Source organism: Sceloporus undulatus, chromosome 3 (assembly GCF_019175285.1).
Source record: "Sceloporus undulatus isolate JIND9_A2432 ecotype Alabama chromosome 3, SceUnd_v1.1, whole genome shotgun sequence".
In the NCBI taxonomy this organism is placed as follows: Eukaryota; Metazoa; Chordata; class Lepidosauria; order Squamata; family Phrynosomatidae; genus Sceloporus; species Sceloporus undulatus.
The window spans coordinates 30,961,446-30,982,717 of NC_056524.1; the positions used below are offsets into that span (position 1 = coordinate 30,961,446).

A 21,272-nucleotide genomic window follows, 5' to 3' on the forward strand; every position below is an offset into this window, starting at 1 on the left:
ATTGAATAAATAGATTATCAGGGAATGTTTGTAGCTGCCTGCTGTTTATGGGCAAGTTTCAGTAAAGAACATAGCTTTGTCATGGAAGAGCACCTCTCTCTGTGCATCAATCTTGTGACTGTGTACATAGTTATATTGCAGCTATGCAGCTACTAGCAGATTGCAGCTCCTAATTGCACAAAAGTAAATGGAAAAAGAATTAACTAAAGAAGCCTCCATTGCTTACATGTATTGTAAAACATTATTATTATTTCTTTTCAGTCAAAGTGTAACTCTTGCAACCTTCCAAAATTTGTTAAAGTGCAATTCTTAACAGCCCTAGCAAGCATAGACTTGATGAAGGAGCTGAACTTTTGTAATCCAATATCATTTGGAAGGCTGCATGATTTCCACTCCTGATATAAATGTTCATCAGGCACATTTTTGGTTTCCAGAAGTCTTGGTGAAAGAGAAGTACCACATTCTATGAACAGAAAGACTTTTAGGACTGTGTCTTTCAAGGGACTGAAGCATAGATGTAGTGATGTGACAAAGCAAGATTTGCGGGGGAAGACAATTTCGTGGGAGTATATGGAAGAAGTGGGGGTGAGCAGGGAGTATGGCAGACATATTAGCAGTGCCTTTTGTTGTAATTGCATGGTTTTGTTGTTGTTGTTGCTTTAGACCTTGTGAAGCACCCATTTTAGCAAAATTAACCAGTAAAATCACCTTTTTTATTTGGGTGTTGTAATGGATTTACTTAAAACTCTAAATGCAGTCAGATTTTATTTAATAAGGTTGCATATTGCTGTCACTGCCATCCTGAACTATCCTGCTGGTAGTGTGGCCTGAATGAAATACAGTAATGCATAGTGACTAGGATTTCAAAATTTGTAACAGAATGAATGTTTGAGATGCATAAAAGCACTATGAAGAAGAGCCTTCAGCCACCAGCACACAAAAGCTAGATGCATCATCGACAGTATCAAACGCAAGTCATTCTTCCTCAGTCCCTCAACAACGATGGGCATATTGCAACCCCCTTGTGCAGTTTCTGTGCCCTCCAGCGTACCTCGTGGTCAGTTATTTTATATGTTTTGCTCCAAATGCCATTTCTGTCATGTTTGGAGGCCCTCTGGCCCTCCAGGGGTCAAAAAAATATTTTGCCATTTCTCCCAAAAAATGTTTTGCCCTAGTATTCCCTCTAGTGAACTTCATTACATTCTTCCACATTTTGTGAGGGCACTGGACCAATTTAAATTCCAGATAGGCCATTTTGAAACAGGAACTGAATTGGAGGTGATTTCTGCTCACTTCCTGTTGTTTTTAAAAACACCTCTCCTGAACCTAAAATGGGCTATGGTATCTTCCCTCCAGTCTTAAGAATTAGGGTGGGGTATCCATTCTTCCATTGTGTACTCAATGGGGTCGTGACAAATCTTTACACCATTCCCCATTTCAAAGATGAGCTGGAGTGTGCCCAGAGGAGGGTAACTAAAATGATGAAAGGTCTGAAAACTATGCTCTAGTTTAGACTTTGGGAGCTGGGTATGTTTAGCCTGGAGAAGAGAAGGTGATATGATAGCCTTGTTTACAAATTTGTAAGGATGTCATACTGAAGATGGAGCAAGTTTGCAGCTCCAGAGAATAGGACCTGGAGCAATGGATTCAATTCAAACTACAGGAAAAGAGATTCCACCTCAGTGTTAGGAAGAACTTCCTGACAGTAAAAGCTATTTGCCAGTGGAACATGCTGCCTCAGAGTGTGGTGAAGTCTCCTCCTTCGGAGGTTTTTAAACAGAGTCTGGATGGCCATCTGTTGGGGTTGCTTTGATTGTGTGTTCCTTCATGGCGGGGGAGTGGACTCAGTGGCCCTTGGGGTCTCTTCCAGTTCTGTGATTCTAAGAATTTAAAATTTAACTTTCTAAGATTTTAACTTTCTAAGATTTTAAAAATTAATTTTGCTTTTAAACACCAAATGGTATCCAATCAGATAAACATGCAAAACAATTGAATGAGAGGGGGAAGCCCACATCATAAGAGTGGTAAATAAGAAATCAGTGTTAATTTCATGTTTTATTTGAGGAATGAAGTTGGAGGGAAGGCACACCTGCTCCCCAGCAGGAAAAAACAAAGTTCCTATTTGGGGGAGCCATATGTACAGATCTGCAGTTTGTAATGGGAAAATACTTGCTGAAGTGTGCCGTGAAATTTTTGGTTTGCTTGTTCGACATAGAGATTATCATTAATGCTCTTCTGGATTGTTAACCTATGCAAATCATAATGTTAGTATCAGTTTTCTGTATCTTCTGTATATACTGGTATGTGCAGGTTGTATCTTCCTAGGTATCGTAAAACATAGTTGAATTCTGCCAACAACAACCTTAATTTTTTTTGGAGAATTTTGATGTATGCTTTCACTAAATTTTGCTGGGCTCACTTGCATATCTACTTTTCATACTTCTACTAGGATTTAACCTGCTCTTTTCTTCCTTGTCCCTGCCCTTCGCATGCCTTCTCTCCTTTCTGTAACATTAGGAGCAAAAGCGCATAGATGGCACTGCTCGTGAGGTGAAAAAGGTTAGAAAAGCAAGGAACAGGCGGCAGGAGTGGAATATGATGGCATATGACAAAGAACTTAGACCAGACAACAGGTTATCTCAAAGTGTTTACCATGGAGCATCATCGGAGGGATCTCTGTCCCCTGATACTAGGTCTGTTTACAACAATACATTTTGTTGTATTATATATTCACTATCCTTAAAGTTGTTGCAGACTTAGAATAACTACAACAAAGCATTCCATGTGTTTTCCATGTATTTAGTAGGCTTACGTGACTTCAATTTGTCACTTATTAATTTGCTATATATCTGCTTTGTGTAGTGCACTGCTATATAGACAAATCAGAATATTTGGTTTCCTTCAGTTAAACAATCCCAGATAATTTGACAATTTAGTGGGGGTTTTTTTGGGAGGGGGGGAGGTTCAAAATTATTTTAGTGCTTATGATGCACACTGGTACTTAGCAAAAAGTCTCTGTTTTCATATTATTAGTAGAGTGTTCTGAATTTTAATCAGAGTTGAATTTGCATTCAGACAGGAGCTGCAGAACCAGAAGCATTTTTTTTTATTTTCTAAAAATATTTTGAACAAAAGCATCTTCCTCAGCTTTGTCACTGGCATTTTTATTCTCCTTTGTTCTGGTCCCTTTGAACTAAGTGGGAGGCCTGTGTATGCAGGGAAAGAAGAATTTTCAAGTTGATTGGTCAAGCAGTTTGTTGAGATGAATGCTTTCATTTTTGTTCTGCGAGTTAATTGGAATTAAGAAATCAACACAATACTACACTCTACCATTACTTCATAACTTCACTAACATCTGTTATGACTTACTTATGCCTTAGTGTAGCAATTTTAATTTCCTTGCTTTTAAAGCAGAAAGAGATCTTAAGAAAGCTCCAAGACATGACTACCATGGAAATCAGTTTTTAAATCGAATTCTACTGTCTTAGCATTTCTTATGTTCTTATTCAGCATGTTTTTCTGCCTCCACCAGAAGAAAATTCTTCAGCCATGCTTTGTACATTTTCCCCCTTGCTAAAGTTTATCTTTGACTAAGGTTACATCTGTACTGCAGAAATAATCTAATTCACTTTTACTGCCATGGCTTAATGTTATGAAAGTCTGGGAACTGTTGTTTGCTGTGGCACCAGAGTTCTCTGACAGAGAAGCCTAAATGTCTCAAAAATTACAATTCCCAGAATTCCATAGTGCTAAGACATAGTAGTTAAAGTGGTGTGAGACTGGGTTATTTTTGCAGTGCTGATAAAGCCTTAGATAATGATAATTGGTATTTCTGAAAATACCAATATAAATAATACCTATCACATACTCAGACTGCAAATTCTGCTTCTTTGTACCTGAAACAGACATATTTCTTCACCACCACTACCATATCTATTCTTTTAATTAGACTAATTCACTACCTCCAGCCTTCTAGTTTCATTGTTTTTCTCTGACTTCTCTGTTAAAATTTAATTCCTTTCTCTTTTTTACAGCATGAAAAGTTGCCTTACTCTATGAATTCCTCTGTAAAGTAGTAAGAGTACTGTAAAGTCAACTGTTGCAGTAAAACTCTAGTACACACAAGTCCCCAACTTCCAGTTTTGCTTATGATGCACAACTTAAACATGTAAAACAAGTATTGGTTTGTTTGAAAGAAAGCTCCAAGACATGACTGCCATGGAAGTCAGTTTCCTGTCCACTTCATCTAATTCTGATTTTTAAAATTCTAGTGTTTCCAAACTGTGGAATCCTACTTAAAATGCATTTAAACTCTACCCGTTATAATTCAGAGAGAGAGAGAAAAGCTGAATCCTACCCGACACCAGCAAGTTAATGTGAGGAAAGTAAGGACAAGAAGAGAAGAGTGGGAGAGAAGGAAAATGGGCATTGAGTTTATAAGTGACATAAAGAAACAAGAGCAGGCAGGAAGCACAAAAGAGGCCAAGATGACCAAAGGGTTTGTCATTTTGTTTTACTCAAAGCTCTGTTGCTTGCCTGGCTTCCTGTCTGAATAACCTGATGAGAGCCCACTTTACTTTCCTCCCTCTGTTTTTTAACCTAATCACAACATGGCACAATTTGTCATACTAATGCTGCTTTTTGCACATTGTGGATGGCTTAACTATAGCGTTATACGTTCTGTATTCAGCTAACAGGTCTCTTTCTATGCCTCTTTAGTATAATTACTTATTTGTAGAAAGCAGGCATTTTCTAAAAGATTAAAGTCTTGGAGATGGTTTGTTTTAGAAAAAAGATAAATCCGTTTGCCTCAGCCTGTGATTTTTGCTTTTATCTTATGCTTTCTTTGTTAATGTTCCTTTTACCATTTCTCCTAAAGAACTAATATTTTACTGTATTTGAGAAAATGCCTGTGCTGTCATTTTAAGGTTCCTGTGCTTTGGGAAACAGTTTGAAAATTCATTTTCTGTGAATATAACCAGCATTTGGTTGATGTTTGAAAAAATACCATGTTGTGATCTAACAAATTAAAATTGAAAATCTGAAATAGGAAGTATTTTACAAAGAGGAGGTGAAACTAATACTGTTTATTCACATTTTGCTCTTCTTCCTATTCGCATTTTAGATCTCACACCTCCGATATTACCAGCTACTCATATCCTGCCACTCCAAATCATTCCATCCATCAGCAGCCAGTGATGCCTTCATATGGAGCAGGAGATGGACCTCTGTATATGCTTGCAAACCAGGGCCTTGAACATGAATATAGGCCACCTTCTGCAACAATGAGACATGCTACTTTGAACAGACCTCAGCAACCACCTCCACCCCCACCCCAAGCTTTAGATGGATCTCTTGGCACTGTAGCTTTGGTACCAGCAGATTATGGGTAAACTTCTTATCTTACTATTTTTTAGTAAAAGCATGTTTGCCCTGCTCAAAAAGACTCCCAAAAGGGTTATTTTAAAGAACAAACACAGTTCCTGCCCTCAGGCTTACATTTTGAAAGACACACAAATAGACAAAGAAGGATGGGGAGGGAAGAGGAGATTTTAACCAGGTTGGATGTTCATAAATCTCAGTAGGGGATATGTGTATGGAATAATTAGATTGCTCCTGAATTTGAAGCTCACCTGTTTTCCCAGTGGTATATTTAGGCTGTTTGAGGTAAAAATGGATATGGGGCAAGTTAACGTTCACACCTAAACTAGGCAATGTATGTAATTTTTTTACAGCTTTTTGTGCATTACTGAATAAGTACTGTATATACTCATGTATAAATTTAGGTAAAAAATTGACCAAAAATACCTGAGTCGACTTACCCATGGGTCAGTGTAAGTACTGTATCTTAACTCTTATTTAAAAGACGAAACCATCCCCTGGTGAAAAGCAAGGGTATAATATGTGAAGCACCGACCCCCTCTACGCTCTTATCAATCCAGTCTGCTGGAATTGTGTAAGTTCTTTGACATTATATTGCTTTGCGTCATCTTTTAGATCCTTTGCTATATGCCCCTAAATTTTACCCTCAGCTTATCCACAGGTCATAGCAAAATCCATAATTTTGGCCCCAAAACTTGCCCTTGACTTATATATGAGGTTGAATTACAGTCGAGTATGTATGGTAAGCGGCAGCTGGCAAAGTATTGTGGTGTACATCAGGTGCTCTAAAATATCCTGAAAAGATTTCAGATTTGTGAAATAAGTGAAAAAAGCAGTGCAATCTAACCTAATATTTTTAATGCCATGAAAAATAAGGGGTGCACACTACAGATCTGCCAGGTGATATTTCAGTTTAACAAATGTTGTGTTCTATTTTGTATATAGGATGCTTGCAGCTCAGATGGTGGATTATTACAATCCTTCAGGACCCCCGCCGCCTCCCCCTCCACCCATGATTCCTTCTGCACAGACCGCTTTTGTTAGTCCTCTCCAAATCCCTGTGCTACCTTCCCATCCTGGACTAGTGACTGGATCTATGTATTCTGCTGCTCTTCATCCTCCTTCTACTGGGCTTGTTGTTACAGCTCCCCCTCCTCCAGGCCCGCCTCCTCCCCCTCCAGGCCCTCCTGCTGCAGGATCCTCTCTCTCCTCCTCTCCGATGCATGCTCCTGCAGTGGCTGAGGCAAAACGACATGAGACCACGCAGTCACCCATCAATGATGCTCGAAGTGACCTTCTGGCTGCTATTCGGATGGGTAAGGGCAAACAGACGTATTGGTACTGGCATATGTCGTCATACATGCCAGGTGTTTGCGGTTTCTGTACCTATGCATATTTGGTATTATTAATTTGTAAGTAGAGTATTTCAAGATTGAAATCTAGGTGATGGTTTTCCAGGCATGGAAGTTAGGTTTATAGCTTTTTTATTCTCCTGACACCCAGTGATGTGGTTTTCCATCCAAGTACTAACCAGGGCTGACCTACTTTAGCTTCCAAGATCAGGTGGGATTTGGTGCCCTTAGGATATTTAGGCCCTACATGCTACAAGAACTCTTACTTAAAACTCTTTAGTGCTTCAGATAACTGGACTAAACTTTCCCTCTTTCTATTGCAAATTGCAGTAATTTACCAGTCTATGTATGTTTTTGTGTGTGAGAGAGATTTTGATTGGTGTTGTCGCAGTGCCAAACTATAATGGGGGGTGTGTGTGTCCTTCACATGAGTCACTGTCAATCACTTTTAAAGAGTGATTCAAAATATAGCAAGATGAGATCCACCCCATTCTTGCTAAAAATGTAAGCATAGATACTTTAAAATCTTCCTCATGTTAGAGTTGTACATGTTGCCAGAAGGGTATTGAATTGCCTAAGATTAAATTTTTCTCATCTAAATGATTTTTTTTTAAAAAATGGCACTAGATGTCTTGATGGAAAGGGAAAGGTAAGGGTTTAAACAACTTATCTCTCTACAAGTTAGTTTAAGACATAGTTGTTTTTTTAATTGCAAGCTCCTATATTTAGCTGCTGTTTCAAGAAGCCCAAATTGAAATCGACATGGTATTATATTTCATACCATCTGAATATATTTTTACTTCTAAATGGTGTAGTATTTTTGTTCTATCTATGGTACAGCAAAATATATTTTTGTTTAACTGTCTTGAAAATAAATGAAGTTTTGGGTACTTGGCTAGTCATCTTGTAAATAAATTAGGGAAGGCATTGTCATGTACTATTTAACATCAGAAAAATCCTGTTTTTTCAAAATCAAAAATTAACTGACCACTTCCAGTTTTGTTTTAATTTCGGAGGCATTTTGGCAGTCTAGGCAAACCCCAGAGGATTCCAGGGCAGAAAATGATCCCCTAGATCCATGACAGGAGCCCACCTTCACCCTATATAGACTGATGGAGACACATTTGTATATGAGATAAGTCTCATAGAAAACAACACATAACATTACACAACATTTGGAGAAAGTAACAGCCTCTTTAAACAATATCTTGCCAATAGTCTTTGATATCATGAAGCATCGAAGTTGCCTCTTTTTTCTTGAGGAAAGATATTATTTGAATGGCTGTTTTCTCTGATTACATTCTCAAGTACATTAAAAAGTGTTCTTTGAATAAACCAGGACAATCACGTTGGGTCGTGGCCCAACTTTCATAATTTTTTATTCACTAACACCCTATGCCTAACAAAACAACAGCCTTTGAATTAATTATAATTGTGTCAGAATAAACCCTAATATACTGTTACTAGCTTTTGAGTCCTATGTTCTTATAAGTTTACTATTTTTTATAAGAAAAGTTGTGCCCATAAAAGTTTCAATTTGATATGCTGTCTGCTTGTTGTTAACTTCAGGCATCCAGCTGAAAAAGGTGCAAGAGCAGCGGGAACAAGAAGCCAAGCGTGAGCCAGTTGGAAATGATGTGGCCACAATTCTGTCTAGACGCATTGCTGTGGAATACAGTGATTCGGATGATGAATCAGAATGTGATGAGAATGACTGGTCAGACTGAGATGAGAATACAGCACCAAAGCGTGCTATCAGTTTCTTATAGGAATTCATTAATTTTATGTGCACAGTAATCTATGTTGGCGCAAATAACCTAACTTGATGGTGATCAGGATGCTGTCATTTAGCAAATATTGGTTATAATATAATGCATATGCAAATCCCAGTATTCTGTTTTCAGTATCCACTTCAGAATATGCAAATGCCACTGAATGTAGCAAATTGTGTTCTGATCCAAGAGAAGGAACTAGCTGAAATTTCTTGACCTTGAACATTGTAATATATAATATTTGCATTTTATAAACAGTATTTTCATACTAATACAATTGTTAGAATTGGGAGGCTAATTGTGCTAAAACAGCAGATGATTTTGCATTTTTGGCACACCTTTACTAAAAGGCATAAAATAGGTAGCAGCTCAATGCCGTTTGCTTATTACTTAAAGTTCTGTTCTGCGTCCCCTGTATGTAACAGGTGAATGTTTACATCACAATTATACTTTTAAATGTTTGGGGTTATACAGAATGCGGTATGTGTGAAGAAATGGAAAGACATGTGGAAATGCTGGATTTTCTGCTTGTTCCTTAGCTCTCAGATTTTTTGGGAGTTTTCATTATCTTTTAAAAACTAAGTTACAGCAGGCAGATTGAAGCCTCTTTTTAAACGAATATTGTAATTGAGTTTATATTTTTCTTAGGGATACATTGATTCAGCCCCATGTTTGTTCCATTCCCAGTTTTTGAGTGACCAGAAAAAAATTAATTCTGGTACTGGCGTCTGAATACATAATCAAATATTAAAGGATGAGTATCAAGTCAAGCTGACAATATAGATAATTTGTTACCTCTTGTGTACAGTTTACAGTGCTGCATATATTATATTTTGATAGACACACAATGCCTTTAGTCAGCTTATGGGTGCACTTATGTCATCTTTATTCTTGTGTGCCCCCTTGTTACAAGCTAGCTTTTGTATTTAGTTTATTGTTATATGCTATCAAGTCAGCTTTGACAGATAGCAAGTCTGTGAATGAGAGACCTCCAAGAGACCCTGTTATTGCTCAGGATTTGCAAGCTTAGAGTTGTGGCTTCCTTAATTGATTCCATCTACCTGTAATGCAGTCTTCCTCTTTTCCTGTTGCTTTCAAACTTTACTCAGCATGACCTTTTCCAGTAAGTCCTGTCATCTCACAAAATATCCAAGTGCAACATTTTCATTTTAGTCCTTTTGGCTTCTAATGAGAATTCAGGCTTTGTAGTTGGATCCATTTATTTGTGTGGTTGGGTTTTTTGTTTTTTTTTTTTGTTTTTTTTTGGGGGGGGGGGTTTGAGAGTTCATGTACTGTATCTGTAGAACTCTCCTCCAGCACAGCCTTTACAATCCATATATAGAAATCAGAAATTCTATATCATGGATGATCCTGACTTTGGTATTCAATGGCATATATTTACAATATAGTTCATACTATATTTCAATTCAGTTACTCTGAAGTTATTCCTAAGTCATCATTATATGGAAACCTGTTCCAGCATTGTCTTTGTTTTCTGGGTACTGTTAATGCTTGAATATGTTTCACTGAATTAGAGGTTTGGAAGACGTTGGTGCTGACTATAGGGCCTGGGGGACTCTTGGGCAAAATGCCTCTCCCAGTAGACCTCTCATTTTCCTATCTTTTCCCTTTAGGCCCATAATTGCCCACAGAACAGGAGAAATTATGAATAGAGGCTCCTACCTTTTCTTCTTTGCTCCATTCACTACCTACTTACTTGGAAGGGACAAATGAATGTGCACTAATAGCAAGCTATGGGAGTCAGAGAGCCTTCAGATTTGTTTTAACCGCTGCTTGAGTGTGGACCTTGATAGTAATGAATGATTTTAATCATTGACACAAACCCTGGAAGAAATCCATTGGCAGTGGCTGTTGATTCACAATGTATTAGGTATATATAAGCATAGAATGTGTGTTAGATGACTTCTAAATTTGTTAAGTGGCAAAAATTAAATAATTCACATCTAATATGATTAAGTACTTTCATTTTTTAACAAAAGCATTATCCTTATCTGCATTCTCTTTGAATGTACATTTCACCATCCCTTTGCCCATTCAAGTGAAAGGCCTTTGAACTTTTCTTTTGTACAAAGAAATTTTTGTACAAGTACTTACCTTGTCTCAAATGCTGCCTCCATTGGCTGTGCAGTGGATATTGTTAAATACAACTTCAGTAGAGATAGTTGTCACATTTTGTTCAAAGGCCTACTGCAAGATACATTACTCTTTCAAGTGAGCTTTTTTCTCTCCTTGTTTGCTACCTCTTCACTGACTAAAATATTTTCCTATAAATTATTTTGACATAACAGTTTTAAAATAGCTGTCATTAAATTTAGATTAACATTTGAAATGTAATTTCCTTTTTCTGCACAAGAGACAGGGAAACTTCAGGGAAAACTATATGGTTCTTATTTTAAGATATGTACAGAATGGTCTTTATTAGTAATTATGAATCTGGTTCCAGTTACCAGGGCCCAAAAATGTTTTCAGGTGTCTGTTTCTGAACATGATTTCAGTCACAGACTTTAGTCCTGGAATATATGAAATAAGAAAAAAGTGTTTTTGAGCAGATGGAGGGTATGTTTACCTCCTTGATGATTAAATTGAGAAGTGACTGCATAGTGTCCGAAGACCTTAACCATAGTCAAAGGAAAATGTGCCCCTGGGGGAAATGAAGACTCCACCCCCCCTTTTTTTGAAAGCCCCAGATCTTTTTCTCTTGGGACAGGACTTTAGTCCCCCTGACCTCCAAACCCCAGAAATGGGTTGAAAATACAGCCAATGTAAACTAGAATTAGACTTTGAGATTACATTTTCAACTAAAATGTAGTGCAGCTTTTCACAGCTGTGCATGGGTGTAATTTGGCTCTACTTATACTGTAGTTGTCCACTCCAGGTTTAGATGAAGAGCATCAAGAGAAACCTGAATAATAATATTTTCCAATTTTTGTGTGAATGATTAACCATTGGAGAAAAGGATCCCACATATTGAAAGGTCTGAGAATGTTGCATTGCTCTGATTTTCTTTTCAGATCAGTGCATCAGACATGTAACTCATACCTACAACAACAACGGTTGTTCAAGATATTTTAAAAGGAACCATATTTTTATTTAAAATGCAGTATAGTCAAGATTTGTACCATGGTTTTGTCATCTAACAGAATATTTTACATTTAACAGTGCTGCAATGTGTATTTTTCCTTGTCCACAGTTCAAAAACATGCACATCTGCTGCAGAGACTAGGAAAAGACAAATAAAAAAAAGGTGTGCACATATTCATATATTTCCGTTCTTCTCACACTTGGGTGGAGGACACTTCATTCTGCATAAATCAGTCCATACAAATCAGACAAAATATTCCAGAAGCATTACAAGAAGGTGCTTGGAGCAGCGAACTCCAGGTGATTAAAGCAAATAAATAAATAAATAAATAAAAATCTAAAGCTAAATAGAAATAAAACTAAAATGTCATGTTGAATAGGGGGAAAAAGATTTTACATGTGTAGCTGTCATGAATTCTTTAAAAAAATTGGTTTTAGTACTATGGGTAGCCCCCTCACTGGCTGAAAGCACATTTGACCATTCCTATCATGGTGCTTTAATTGTTACGGCTAATTCATCAGCTGGTAGCCAGCTGATGGTGATGATGCCCTCAGTATTTAACCATATCCTTGGAAGGTAAACACATCCGCTGCTTCTGGAGCGGTTGTAAAATTCCAGACCCCCATTGTATTCCACTGGCATGAGCCCAGGATCAGCTCTGTGCCATAATGAGGCAATATTTAATAAATTTTAATTATAATAAGGAGAAATGGACAGGATAAATTTCCTACACCTTTCCAACCCCTCCACTGTTTGCTATCACAGTATACTTATGTGGTATCAGTGGTGGCTTTATTGCTGGGCCCGGAATAAATTCTGTTTAGCAACAGAACTTAGTAGAGAGACTTGGGCAGATTGTGTATTTTTTAATCCCCTTAGGGTGATTGGGAAAGTATCAGCTGCCTTTTTGCCCAGGTAAGCATCCTTTCCTTGAGTGAAGAATGGGATGCATATACAACAAATAAAACAATAATTTTTGAAATCTTTTGCCTAGGGGAAGCTAGAAAGTGCATAACAGCTGCGGGCAGTGCAGTCTTTTTGGATTTTCTTTTTGAGCCTGGATATTTGGGATCTGGTTGGTATTTTTTAAAGAAGCTTCTTTAAAAATTTTAGGCTTCTAGAAACTTAAAATGCACCCCAAATTATGGATTCAGCTGGATGTCCTCCAGGACAACTAACAAGTTAACAGAAAATTTTGTATCAAAGCCTAAGCAGTTTATGGTTTTTAGGAATGAAAAACAACTTCATAGCCTGCAGTTTTGAAGAGTGGGCTGCATGACCCTTTTTCTGGCATCCATTTTCCTATTCAAAACCACCCACTCCAAACTGCATTCCATCTCACAGATGGGAAATTACTCTGGCATTCACACATCTCAACCCTGCAGGAAGGAAAACATATGCACAGTGTTCTGAGAAGAAAGACAGCCAGGGGTATATAGGTTAAGTATGTAAACAATCAATCTTACCTATTTATGCTCCACCCTATCTCCAAAATGGACTCAAATCAGCCTGTGATACATACACCTTGTGCCATTCCTTCATTTAAAGTCATAGCCCCCAGAACTATGTGACTCTCTTATGTACATTTCGTGCATAATGTGAAGTTTCATCCGCTTGCAGAAGAAGCACAAAGCTCATTTATTTTGTGTGAAGCAGGTTAAAACTAGACCATTCAGGACAACAGGTGAAACACTACCATTCTCCATTTTGTTTGTAATTTGCTATGCAAAATCAAAGGCAGTATAAAGCCCAATTTCTTCCTTCTCCCTATATTCTTTATGCCTCTGATGAAGTAGATTCCTTACTCTCCAAGTGTCCCAGTTTAAGAAGGACTGTCCTGATTAATCATCTGCAGCCCTACTTTCCGAACTGCTTTTAAAATGTCCTGGCATCGCCCACTTCCTTTATTTTCAGCTTCTTCCAGTTGCTGCAAACTGAGTTTAAAGTTCAAAAACTACTCAGTAAACAGAAAGTAGAAGGGGGCAGACAGGAAGCTTATTTAAATTACTGTCCTTTTTTCAGGCTTTCTTAAACTCTGTACACAAATTCCAGGGATTCTCTAATTAAAATAATATTTTTGGTAATTCTTCTGCATTACAGGTTGAGTATCCCTTATTCAAAATGCTTGGGACCAGAAATGTTTTGGATTTATATTTTTGAACATTTGCAAATACATAATGAGATCTGGGAGATATGACCCAACTAAATACGAAATTCCTTTGCTTTTCATATACACCTTACACACGTAGCGTGAAGGTAATTTTATACACAATATTTTTTAATAATTTTGTGCGTGAAACCAAGTTTGTGTACACTGAAGCATCAGAAAGCAAAGGTGTTACTATCTCAGCCACCCATGTGGACAGCTTTGGATTTTGGAGTATTTCAGAATTCCAGGTAAGGGATGATCAATCTGTAATATTTTTTGCTGTCTTGTTGCCTGGTCATAACCACCTGAGCACACTCAGATGTTGCTTGGTTTTCATCTGTAAAATGTTGACTGAGATGGAGTTCTGGCCTACAAAAGCTTATGCCACAAGTAAAAGATTAATATTATTGCCCTGGAACAACTTGTACAAATAACTGCTTATGCAAGTGGCTCCCTGCTGAACAGCATGATTGGCTATGAGTGAGTGAAATTCAGGTGAAACTGTTGCATGCTTCAGTAAGAGAAATGTTCTTAGCTTGTAACACTACCTTTTCCCTGTTAAAGGTACTGCTCAGACAAATGAAAAATAGCACCTTGCCTCTGCACATTGGACTCAAAAGAGTGTTTCTTATTCTCCCTATGCTTACAAGCACCTGGTTTGGCTAGGCCACTGTGAAACTGCTAACCAACATGGTGCTGAAGTGAGTTTGTCTGTGCAATGTCAGCATCTTAGAATTTAAGAGGCCACTCACTGGTCTACCCAAACCAGGTGCTTGTAAGCAGCCTCTTTGGATGGCCTTGCTCATGCTAGTAAGAGGGATTTATGCACATTTTTAACCATTTTAGCCATTGTCTATCCAGCACTTCTTAGCTCCAAAGCTCATGAAGCTTGAGATCTACTTGCTTTCCCATTTTCCTAACAAGTTCCTTTTACAGTCCAAAACACAACCTTTCTTTAACAAGCTGACCAAATAAGTTACCACATTGTGCACTTTGTATATTAATTGTAATGTACAGCATAACAGCAAATATTCATTTTCCTCATTGGCTTTATTTCAAGAGTCTGAAACCTATGTAAAGTAGCACCAGCACAAATAAAGCACAGTCTCCAAATCTATATGAAGATACTGAATTCACACAACACCTAGATCAGTACTCAAGATTTTGCCTTAAAACACTGAGATAAACTGCTCTTAGCTTTGGAAGTGGGATTGTTATATGCGTTACTTCTGTATAATACAGAAAATTATATAGATCTTCATTAGTAATGAGGTCTATAGATCTGATGTCTATAGAACTGAATTTTACTGCATTCTTAGTATTCTACAATGTTGATCTCTAGGAAACAAGAAGGACAATGTTCTGTATACAATTTGGGTTTTCCTCTGGTGAATTCTGCTTCCTGTAATTCTACTTTGTGGTACTTGGCATAACAGTGGTATTAGCATTTGCGTATTTATCACAATATGATGGTAGGGTTGGACAGAAGAATATTGTTCTACATTTTCCTTTAGTAGAACAAACGTAGTGTAACAAGGCAGGTCAAACTGCCTTATTTCCTCTGTTGTTATCAGGGTGTGATATTGTTTTCTCAGAATGTTTTCTTTTGATATGTTGCTGAAACACTCTGATGTCACACTTTCTTCTACTATGAGAACTATTCTGAATATATTATAGCACAGAAACAGATCAACTCACAGAATATTTGTATTTTTAATTCTAAACTACTATAAGTAATTTGTAGTTAATATGAGTTCCTACTTAAATGGTCAGTTTTTTTCTTTTAAATTTGAAATATTATCTCTTCAATATATTACCAATAAAAATGTAAATCAAAATTAGTGAACTGAGTTTACACATTAGGTAATTTTATCATGTTTATATATCTTATTCTGGTTATGTAAAAGTTATAAATAAATAAAGCCTATGTTTGAAATTTTGTCTTCATACTCTGATATTTTTTTCTGTTTCATTTCTGTTCTAGTAAGGGAAACACTGGAATGAATGATCAAATAATTTAGGTTTTTCTTAATACTGAGAGGCTTCATTGTTTCATGTTCTCTTCTGAGACACAGAATATGTTGTCTTCATTATTTATATCCACCTATTCTGCAAATTGTGTAAAACCAAAGACCCCTTTTTTGAACATTTTCAAACTGTGGATGCTTGAACCATGTATAAAAAATCCATGTATAAGAAAGGCCAACAGTAATTAGCTAGAAGTCGCAAGTTACTTATAATGACTTGCTTCCCCCAGTCACATTGATGTAAGTTACATTGCAATCTTAACAATCTTTTTCACAGTACTGTGGGCCCTTGTTTTATGCGGGGATCCATTCTGGACCCCCCCCCCCCACGTAAAGCAAAAAAACACGTAAGCTTGAGCCCCATTATATGCAATGGGGTTATGCTCGCTGTGCGGCTGCATGCACCATTTGCAAGCCCCATTGGATATAATGGGGCTCATGCTCGCCCAGGGCGCACACCTATTTCCCAGGCACCTTCAGCATATGCTGAAAGCCATCTATAAGGAACTTGCGTATGGCGCGGGCTCACCATAACTTTTAAAGCTGTTCGTATTGTCAGGGAAGGATGTCTTCATTAAACAGAGAAAGATATAAGTTCAAGTGTTAGCTTGTCTAACTTTATTTTGATGATGATGATGATGATGATGATTAAATTTATTTATATCCTGCCTTTCTCCTGATACAGAGATTCAGGGTGGCTCACAGCAAATTCAAAACCATACAAATTAAAGATAATAAAAAATACTAAAAAGTATAACTACAGTGGCCCTTCCACATTCACTGGGCTTAGGGGCACAGGACCCCTGTGAAAGTGAGAAAAACAAAACAAAACACCTTTTTTGCCTGAGAGAACACCTCTAGGAATGTATAAGTCCTCCAGTGCAGTTCTATCTGGCAGAAGACAAAGGACAAATAATTAGGTCCTAGAGCAGATCAAGCCAGAGATCTCACTGGGAGCCAAGATGACCAAACTTAGGCTGTTGTACTTTAGACACATCATGAGAAGAGAGGCCTCCTTAGAAAAAATAATGTTAGGAAAGGTGGAGGGAAGTAGAAAGAGAGGAAGGCTGCATGATAGATGGATGGACTCTGTTAAGAAGGTCATGGATATGGGTTGGCAGGGTCAAGATCAACTCGAGAGTAGTTAATAACAACAAAAATGATAACCAATATCTTTTGGGCACTGGGGAGGGGGACTTAGAACTATAATGGTAATAACTACTTTTTTAAAAAATCTGTTTTTACCTTTTTATTATTATTTTAGAAATATTCACAATATATACGGTATACTTTGCTTTTACAAATGTCTCCATACATTATATTTTACATTATTAAATTTGTCTGACTATATACTATATGTCATACATTCCAATAGAACAAAATATCTAAAGCATTCTCTCTCACTTTTTTTCTTTTTCTCCCTTGGCTATATCCAGACATTGCCGCATTTAATTTCTTATCACTTCCATAAAACAGAGTGCCTTCTTTGAGGTCTCTTGCCTCTTATAATCTTACCTTATTGACCTGTTCATAAATTCTGTTTTTACATCAATAGATCTTTTTTGATATTAAATGTATTTCCCCAGAATTGTAATATTGGCAGCCATTCTTCATGTAGTCTATCTATACACTTCTTATTAATAAAAAAAGGTAAGTCTATCCATTTCTTTTCTAATAATTTTTGTATTAAAAAGGGAACTAGAAAAAAATTATAAAAGAAAGTATGGTGCGATGGGCGCAAGATATCGGTCACCCAATGTATGAAGACTGGCAAAAAGCATGGAAAATGACAAATAAGCTCATGGCATCACAAGATCTAAAAGAAAACCACATAAAAATAACAGATGGTATTTTACCCCCCTAAAACTCAAAAATATATATAAAGTAACAGATACGCATTGTTGGCGTTGTAAAAAAGATCTTGGCTCTCTATACCACATGTGGTGGCTATGCAACAAGATAAAAACCTTTTGGGGGGGGGGGGGGAATACACCGAACTATCCAAAAAATATTCAAGACCCATTTTGAGATGCGACCAGAATTTTATTTGTTAAACATGACATCGGTCTTTAAAAAAGAAATAGAAAGAAAATATTGGAGGGTATTATTATATATAGTGACAGGAGCAAGGCTGGTTGTAGCTAAAAACTGGAAAAATAATGTCTCACCAACTCTTGAGGTAACTACTTTTTTAAAAGTACCTTTTCAAATCTTTGCCTAGCATAGTTCACTTAGTAGCTTCAGCACTTCAGTAGCGTCAGCATTTAAAGGGACCAGTTTATGCACAAGGCAGCTGTACTCGGTGGAAAAATATTGACCTCTCGTGGGCAGTAGTGGTACTGACTAAAAGGTATAAAATAATCTAAGGCAGAGAGCCAGCATGGGGTAGTGGTTTGAGTATTGGACTAGAACACTACAGGTTTTGAATCCCTGCTCAGCCATGGAAGACCACTGGGTGACCTTAGGCAAGTCACATTCTCTCAGCTTCAGGGGGAGGCAAACCCCTCTGAACAAATCTTGTCAAGAAAACCCCATGACAGGCTTGCCTTAGGATCACTATCAAAATCTGTAAAGCAACAAAACATATTCAGGTGATAGCTGTGTTGGCCATGCAGCAAAATACAGTCAGCCCTCTATGTCCATGGATTCAAGCATCCACAGTTTGAAAATATTTTTTAAAAAATATAAATTCCAAAAAGCGAAGGTTGGTTTTGCCATTTTAAGATGGTACAACACCATTTTATTATGTCATTGTATTTAATGGGACTTGAGCATCTACGGATTTTGGTATCCACAAGGGTTCCTGGATCCAACCCCCAGTGGATACAAAGAGCCTACTGTATAACAAAATCCACAAAAGATGGATACTTTTATTGACCAACAGAAATGCACAAAATACATCATGCAGTGTTTCTCAAATATTGGCCTCCAGATATTTTAGACATCAGCTTCCATAATACTTGAATGTTGGACATGTTGTTTGGAAGACCTGGAAGCTGAAGTGCAAAATATCTGGCAGGCCAAGGGTTGAGAACATTCATATAGAACATATGGTACATACAGGTAAAATATAAAGAGCACTTAACACAGGGATATGTCGCGGCAAGGAGACGCAGAGACGAGAGTGGGGTTCACAAGCCTCCTCACAAGCTTCCTTCCAGCCAGGTTTTGGCTGGGCCTTTTATTGCCATTTTGCTTACATTAGTCCGTTGTTTGCCTTACAATCATTTGCTAGGTTACGTGCCCTTTTCTGCAGTGGAAGCAGGATGTGAAGACCGGCTAAGTCAGCATGGACTTATCTATCTGATTATGGATAAAGCATCTTGAGAGGGGGTCACATTTCTGTGGTTTGCCAGCAGAACTGTCACATCTCAATCTTGATGAGCATTGCTATCCTGAGAGAGGGTCGCGACCCCACGGTTTTGCCCATGGGGTTGCCACAGGGATATGGATTGTATGTCTCTCCAGATGTTGCTGAGCAGCAACCTTCATCATCAGTCAGTGGTAAAGACTGCTGGGAACTGCATTTCAACACCTGGAGAGCCCGACAATTCCCAACCCTGGCTCAAAGCAAGTTTTAAACATACATGTGGCTGTAAAGGTAAACGTATTCCCCATTGACAAGGTTGTGAAGTCGTGTCCAACCATAGGGCGCGGTGCTCATCTCTTACTAAGCTGAAGAACCAGCATTATCAGACACTACTCTATGATCATTTGGCCAGCATAATTGCACAGATCGCGGTATGTACTGGCACATATGATGCCATTTTTTCCCCTTCCAGTGGTTGGTTGGCTGGGGAACAAAACTTAGCCAAAGCCTAAAAGTGAGAGGACTTTGTGCTGCCTCTCTTCCACACTATGCTGTGTGATACATATTGCCCTCCTTACTCATCTCTCCCTTTGCTGCTACCATTTCCAGCTTTCTTGGAAAAAGAATATCCTGCACCCAAATTCCTGACATGGAAACATGTTGGTTGTCTCAGCCAAATTGTATGTGGAACATTCTGATTATGGGAGGGGAACAGATGAAGGCAGCGATGAGAAATCAGAGGACAAACTAACATTTTGTTTGTTCACAAGCACTCCACAATATGGTGCCTGTAGGAACATCTGTGTCTGCAGACAATTCTAATGATGCCCCCCTCCCAATTTCTTGTCCCTCGTGATTTCTAAAAAATTTAGATGGTATACTGCAACGATTAGAGAAAGCAGATCATGGTTGACAACAGTAGTTGAAATTGATTGTCTTCATTCTGCCAGGCACTTTTCAGCACAGGGAAAGAACAAATCAGTCTCAGCCAGCACTTGAGATAGAGCAGTACACAGGTGCTAGCCAGGCATTGGCTTCCATAGTCCCCAGGAACATCACTTATTGGAGATTATAATGTGGAATTCTTGGCTCACAATACTTCCACCGCATACAGGAGCTGGAGCCTTCTACCTTGGAAAATAGCCGTACCAGCCCTTCAAGGTGGATATCAAGGGCTTAGGATGGTTAAAGATGCTCTGCTCCAGTGTTTTCCATTAGCTTTGTGGTCTCATCTCCAAGGAGTGTGACATCCACCTTGAAGTTTTTTTCTTCATGACAACTTAGAGTACAGCACTTTAAAAATTCCACATTTTTTATTATATATATATATGTGTGTGTGTGTGTGTGTGTGCGTGCGCGCAAACTGGTCATTTACAATGCAAACAACAACAACACAGTCTTTCAAGCTACAGTGGCAACATTACGATTTTGGGATGTGGGTCAGGTTGTGAAGTTTTCAGCACCCACTAGTAAGTATGAATAAGTTTGGATCCAACTATAGAGAGCAATAATATTCAGTATGTTTTTACTGATTTTGGCCAATGACCATTCTAGATTCCCAAGAAATCAAAGGTGTTTTAAATTTTGCTCTTCTTCATGGAATATTATTCATAGTGTGTCAGGGTGTGTGTCTCTCTTTCCAGTTGGCCTGGCCCTAGCCCTGCTCTCTCCTACAACAAAGAAATGGAAAGCACACACATTATGCAGTGCCTAGAGCAAAGCTCAAATTATAAGTAGAAGAAAATGGACAAAGAAACACATCTAGATAATTTGTTCTCTATGAGGGAAAAGATTGAAATTGCCATTTTCTTGTGCAACCTTTTCAACCATGTCAGCTTTATATTTCCCTAGTCCAGATACATGCTTTTGTTCTCATTCAGGCCTGTAGTTTATTGGCTATTAATGCTGATCTATAAAGCAAAAGGGCAAATAAGCCTGTCTTTGTTCCCTTAGATGCCCTTCATTTTTGAGAACAAATAACTTAATTTTTATGGATGGTGTATTGTGTGACAGACTATAGCTCATATTTCCTTTCTTTAGGCTTCTGAAACAAAGTGCTAATCTAAATAACACTTACTATGATAGAAAAAGGCATATCATAAATTAGTGCCTAAACTCTCAAGTCTACAAAGTTCGGATTGGTACCTGGAAATACTTGATAGATTAAAATTTCTGTC

At 37.9% G+C, this 21,272-nt stretch overlaps 1 protein-coding gene across 3 annotated transcripts in view; it reads left to right on the plus strand.

The window, feature by feature from the left end:
• The window catches only part of WASF3 (WASP family member 3), a 46,206-nt gene extending 36,470 nt beyond the window's left edge, over positions 1-9,736 (plus strand). For all 3 annotated transcript variants that reach the window (XM_042461076.1, XM_042461075.1, XM_042461077.1), the window contains 4 exons: positions 2,518-2,693; positions 5,126-5,389; positions 6,328-6,698; positions 8,304-9,736. In XM_042461076.1, the coding sequence (XP_042317010.1) occupies positions 2,518-2,693; positions 5,126-5,389; positions 6,328-6,698; positions 8,304-8,461 (969 nt within the window). In that variant the 3' untranslated portion in view covers positions 8,462-9,736. The remainder of the gene's footprint in view (positions 1-2,517; positions 2,694-5,125; positions 5,390-6,327; positions 6,699-8,303) is intronic.
• The last annotated feature ends 11,536 nt before the right edge of the window (positions 9,737-21,272 follow it).